The sequence below is a fragment of the Macadamia integrifolia genome, chromosome 1 (assembly GCF_013358625.1).
Source record: "Macadamia integrifolia cultivar HAES 741 chromosome 1, SCU_Mint_v3, whole genome shotgun sequence".
Lineage (NCBI taxonomy): Eukaryota > Viridiplantae > Streptophyta > Magnoliopsida > Proteales > Proteaceae > Macadamia > Macadamia integrifolia.
The window spans coordinates 20,504,422-20,510,712 of record NC_056557.1 but is presented as its reverse complement, the minus strand read 5'-3'; the positions used below and the strand labels follow the sequence as shown (position 1 = coordinate 20,510,712).

The following is a 6,291-nucleotide window of genomic DNA, read 5'->3' as shown; positions in this document are numbered from 1 at the left end:
ATGAGGAAATTACACTCCCCTTGTATGTTTCATGTGTTATACTTAGACCCCTGTGAAGTTTGAAATTACAATTGCACCCTAGGCTGTTAATTCAATTAGAAATTCATATTAAATGACTCTTTTACCCCCCTTTTCCTGTCAACTCCCAACAGTAAGATATTCTCCTGTGGGCGCAATCTTATGGATCAAAATCGTTTGTGACACGTGGACGGTCAGATCTAGGAGACAGTATCTTTCTCCTCATCCCTTTCTTCTTCTTCTTCTCTGCCATCTGTTTCAAATGTGAGAAAAGCATGGCCAAGATTCGCACTGGAGTGAACTTCTGAGTCTCTTCCATATATTGCAAAGGATCAGAATTCCACCATCAGCAACCTCTGAAGTCTCGAAGGGGAAGAAACGAAGTTAATTCAGGTTGCCTGAAGTTCAAACTAATCAACCTCTTTAGCTGAGAGATTTGTGGATTTTGGATTCATGGTTGCAGAAGCAGAGCCAGCGGAACCCTGGAACCGTTGTTTCTCACCAAATGAGACAATAGACGGTGTTTCACGATTCGGTTCCTCATTCAGCAAAACATCAATGCCCCGCTGCTTCGCTGCAGCAATAACGCACTCATCGTTTCCGGAAAGAAAGCTCACTGCATCGACAGTGAAAAATTCGATCAATCACATAAATTCATAACAAATAATACCGAATTCATCAACTGGACCCTACGTTCCTCAAGAACAACCTAAAACAACGGTCAACAACCAAACGCAACATACATTGGATGGCAGAGGAAGGAGGGAGAAGAAGAAGTTGAGTGGGAAAGGGATAAGCAGAAAAGTACCGTCTCCCAGATCTGACCGTCCATGTCGATATCCGAGGTGGTCTCCGCCAAATTCCTATGCCGCAGACGATTTCAATCCCATGGTTGCTGCAGGAGTTTCGGATATGTAGGAAGCAATTCTGCAACTACCCGTTTACATATTAACTGACGCCATGAATGGGTCGGTTGTAAGCTCCACAACAGAAGCACCCCACAAAGTGGGATGGAACAAGAACTGATTTAACAGAAGCGGCGATGGATGCCGAACGGGTTTGTTCTTTTCAACTCACACACATAACCATCGTATACCCATAAGCAAATTGTTTCACTTCAAGACTTGGTCGGAGGAAGAACAGATGGAGAATACGATAATAATTTGAGGGCAAATTCGTCATTTCTTGTAGAATAAGGGTATTTTAGGGTTTATGAAAAAATTATAATACACTTAACGGTTTCTCACTCACGGTTAGGGTACGGTTGATAGAATCTAGAACTTAGATGGGAAGGGAGTGTAATTTCAAACTTTGTGGGGAAAAGTTATGTAATACTTGAAACATATAGGGGAGGGGTGTAATTTCCTCTAAAAATATTGTCAATTGCATGGATATACATGAGTGATATTTAATTGAATATAAGAATGAAATTTAACATTAACTAATTCAGACCATGGCTTCTCTAACTAGTACTCACGATAGCCACATAATTTGTTTATGTGGCCAATGAATAGTGGCGTGTGGGAATGAATTCCTACCGGGGCACTCATACTATTTTTCCAAATTGTATTGTTTTATATAAACATTGGTTGATAATTTTCTTTTAATATATTTTTGTCTAAAAATGGATATATCGTTAACATAAAAAGGATATAATGGTATTAACGAGGGAAATATTTATGAAACACAAACCTATCTTAACATATGGAGTGAGGATTATTATTTTTCAATCAATTAAGCTATTATTATTATTATTATTATTATTATTATTATTATTATTATTATGAATGATTAAGCTTTAAATTTGATATTCATCTCATTTTTATCACCCAAAATGTTCATTGTTCTTTTTATTCCTTCAATTAATCAAAAGAATTGATCTGAGCGATCCAAAAGACTCACCTGAAGGCATGAAAAGAAGTGACATGTTACTAAATAGCCCCAAGAGGCGTATCTCTATGTGAAAGTAAGATTGCTATATATTGCAACATAATGATGGAGGATTCAACTCAAAAACAATTTCTTCTTGAAAAAAGGGCCTCGTGCATTAGGTATGCATTTTTTTTTTTTTTATCACTCGTAACCCCAAATTGACGGCATTTCTCTATAGTCAAATAAAGTGTTCATTTAGTCTTCTCATGTCATGGTATGGTATTTGATTGTATTGACTGATACCGATATTAATACCTGGCCTATTCTATTCGGATATCAAAAAATCGCATCAAGAGTTAAATAATCCAAAAGAAACCAATTTATACGGATATTGATACAAGATTCTACCACACTGGGGGGAAAAAAATGTATTCATAAAAAGATTGTATGTCTCAAGTACTACTGTATCTTCTATTATAAATCTTCCATCTATAGCTTACAGATTTGATTGATCACGTCAACATCCATAATACCCTCTCTAGCTCGGCCCTTAATTTGTTTAGAGCCAATTAGGCACGTTATCAGGCCTAACACATGGTTGATCTAAAGCTAGGGGAAACCATCGAAGCAAGGAATCAAGCTATACATGCATCGGGGTATGACTCGACCTTCCATGCTTGGACATTCTAGGGACTCAATTAATGATAGCCACCAACACCACATCTTCATTAATAACAGCAACAAGGGCCACGATGTTCTAATGTGAACTCTGGTCTACGTAGCCAGCATGGCCTTGGGATTATGCAAATCAAGTTCTCGAACTCTTACCACTGTTTAGTCGGGAATTGACTTAAGCATTAGAAAGTTCCCACGCTTAGACCATTGGGATAATTTCATAATGCCAGCCAACTTGATCTTCTCGCCAGAATAATTGCAGAACTCACTGCTCTATAGAACCAAATGCAGAGCCAGCTGCAGTTCTTGACCGAGATAATCCGCCAAAACACATAGTCCATGGCGAGGACACAAATTTGCAGAAACTCACCTCCCCTAGACCGTAAAGCAAAAAAGCTTGCTTCGGTTTGTTCGGAAGAACAGGTGAAAAAGAGGAGGAAATCTTGAACTATATCTCTTTCACCTAACAGTGGATGCAACCGTGTGAGCCCAATTTCTGAGATGATCTTTTATCTCGATTTCGTTACCTGAAGCAGGAATTCTCCAATTCATTAATGGGTTCTTTTCCATTCTTCGATCAAGCAGATCCCAAGCTTCAGAAAGATAAGGTCTTGGAATTTTAGATTCGTCAATGATAGTCTCCATTTCATCCGATTTCTTCCCCAATCTCTGCAACCCAGGAATGATAGAAACCAAACTTGAATCCTTATCTTCTTCAGAGAAGACAAAACCCAGATCCATGAACCCTTTTAGCTCTTCAAATTCCAGGTCTGATAAGCTCTTACTGCTGCTTCTCCATCTCAAGTCCCTTTTTCTCTTGACAGGTTTCTCGATATTTTCTTGTTTCGTGTTGCTTTCTGCAACTTCTACAACTTCTTTGCCTGAAAGAATCGGTTGGAGTTTCGGCACGAGGATAACTGACTTCGGGGAAGGAGAATCTGATTTGAAGCTTCTTTGAAAGCTCAAATCGTCACTTCGGGATCGAACAAGAAGCGTGGGAAGACGAGAGATGGCAGGCTTTGGGGTTTTGCTTTGGATTTCATGAACTGGGTCCGTCGCAGGAGACGCTGAAGGTTGCTTTTCTGTGGAAATTTCATCCCCAAACCACCAACAAGAGTCGAAAAGCTGCAGCATTTCTTCGGCATCCATTAATGGCGGCTGTGAGAATTAGAATACCAGACGGCTAATGAGAGGCTTCATAAATAGTTGCTAACATGACGAAAATACCCCTGTATTTGCTTCATTATCACATAAATATATTCTAATTTTAAAATAGTAATTGTAACACGTTTTCCAACTTCTTACCGTGTTTCCATTTCCACACAAAGAACAGAAGGTTAAATAGAAAAAGTCATTAGTCTTACGTGGCTTAGCTTATCTCATTATTTATTTATTACTACTTTTGGACTTGGGCCCACTAAAGGCTCTGGCCGCTCAACAAAGGCATGGCTTTAATATGAGTTTACGAAAATTTAACTGCGTATGAGAAGACAATTTTTGGTAGGAGTGTCAATTCTGAGCCTCCAATGATAGATCCAATCGAGCTCGATATATTTATGAACTGATTTCGATCGGTTTGATTAATAAATATGTCGGGCTCATTTATTAAACGGGTGTTCATGGTGCAGGCAGTTAGTCCGTCAAGTGCCTGACCGAACCGACATGTTTACTAGACTTGAATTGACTCGTTGTAGCCCGACCCAACCCGACCCCCTTTAATACTGTATGAAATTCATATTTTGCCATTACTAGTAAGACACTAATTAAGCTTTCTTACCTTTTACTTTGTAGTAGAATTTGATTTAATTAAACTTTATTTTGTAAGTTAAAATGTTCATAATCTCTTCTTTTTTTTTTTTTTTAAAAGAACAACCATAATCTCAACCCACTTAAGAATATAATTTTAGGATAGGCATATTTAAAGCATGTTTAGAGCCCGTTTAGACTTAAATAGGTCCGTAGCCCGGTTAAAGCCCGATTGAAGCCTTTTTAAGGAAGTTCGATTAAAGCTCGACACCAACTGGCCCGATTATAAACCGTATCATGTCCCCAAAAGCTAGGCTCGTTCACTTAAACGGATGTTCACAGTGCAAGGCTTTCAAGTGGTTAAGCCTGATTAAGCCCGATCGAACCGGCCTGAACCGACCGATTGACACTCCTATTTCTTGGATTTCACAAGGAAGTTATCATATCTAGATCCATTAAAGATAAGTATTTTAGAAAATTAATTTTTTGTAAATTATACAAAACTTTCATCAATTATCTTAAATATATGGATTCGCTATTTATTTAACATATGATTGTGAAACAAGTTTTCCTTCAATCAATGAGAGTTTAAAAATTCTAAAACCTCATATAAACCCTATAATGCATTCTGAGAATACATACCAAAATACACTCACAACTCTTATTGGACCATTCTTTAACACCTGGTACCCAAAGAAAGGGTTCACCCTCTCAAGTTGGAAGTTGGAGAGCAAAAGGGTGTTGAGTTTAAAATATCCCTCCTTAGATTTTACCCAAATTTGATCCGACCCGGTCATCATATATTGCCACCTACCATAAACATAATTATGTTAACAATCATTCAAACAAGGAGAAGTCAGATTTTGGGGATCAACACCAATTAGATGACACCGACCAATCAGTCACCAGGTCTTTATTTGTTAATCGGTCAATAATGCACTGAATAGTTTCTCAAGAAGTTTATCAGTTAACTGGTGTAGGTATGAAATTGTTGTCAATTGATTAGAGGATCTAACTAATACAATGTAAAGTAAGATTCATGGAAAAGTTGATCTGTTAGATGGATGATTTCAATTGATTTTCTAACATGTTAGCTTGTATCTTTGTTCATGTATTTCTACATACAAGGTATAAAGATTGGGTGGACCACGTACAAAACAAAAAGAAAAAGAAGAAGAAATGACAAAGATTTGTTGAACTTCAAAGGTTTGACAAGAAACGGGAGAAGCGTTGAGGGGGATGAGCTCTTTAATTCTGTATCAATTTGGGGGAATAGACTGAGTTAGTTGATAACCGGAAACAACAGTCTTCTATGATTACAATGCATTTTTAGACTGAAGAATTCACCTTAAAGTGGACAATGTTGTCACTTAGCATGCGATTGGACATTATAATGAACAACTAAACAATATTTTGAAAGAAAAATTACAAACCCCAAAAAGTATATATGTATACATATTTTAAATTATCTTTAGTCTACAAGGGTAGAAACTCAAACTCTCTCAAAGTGTGCGATGGGGTGAACTTGTCCTATATATGGTTTGAAGGTCGAGAACACAGTCAGGCATATCCTTTTTTCCAATACATCTTTTCTTGATAGTCAGTGCTCTTGCTACTTTCGTATGACTTCAAGGGCACCATAGCCCTTGACACAGTGCAAGAAATTGTGGCAATCTTATGCCCTAACAATCATACCCCTCACTATCAGTCGTAACATAAAAAAAGTCATCCATGGAAGCGAAAAGAAAAGAGAGTAATATGGGTTTCCAACCTAATGATGGCACAATTAAGTAGTTTTTTCTGGCTTAGGGTTCTTAGTGGTATATTACATTTAATGGTGGGTATTAATTTTATGAGCAAGAGAATGCTACCCTAATGATGTAGGTACACGTCAACACATAAATCAATGGAAGGGTGTGCAAGAGCATCTTCAATACTCTGTAAGAGTGGAGGCAACATCATCTTTCTGCGTCTACTTTG

General features: G+C 37.7%; 1 protein-coding gene across 1 annotated transcript; it reads right to left on the bottom strand.

Annotated features, from left to right (window-relative positions):
• Positions 1–428: 428 nt before the first annotated feature.
• On the bottom strand, positions 429–3,714 carry LOC122071879. The gene is made up of 2 exons (XM_042636341.1): positions 3,093–3,714; positions 429–634 (listed from the first exon to the last, which is right to left on the bottom strand). The coding sequence occupies exons 1-2, from the start codon at positions 3,712–3,714 to the stop codon at positions 429–431; spliced, it is 828 nt and encodes a 275-aa protein (XP_042492275.1).
• Positions 3,715–6,291: the final 2,577 nt, after the last annotated feature.

What these genes read in the sequence shown, in the direction of transcription:
- LOC122071879 (XM_042636341.1), bottom strand. Translation starts at nt 3,714, where the DNA reads ATGGATGCCGAAGAAATGCTGCAGCTTTTCGACTCTTGTTGGTGGTTT. An exon ending in TTGGAGAATTCCTGCTTCAG is followed by an intron (nt 635 to 3,092) that starts GTAACGAAATCG and finishes CTGTCGATGCAG; the next exon opens with TGAGCTTTCTTTCCGGAAAC.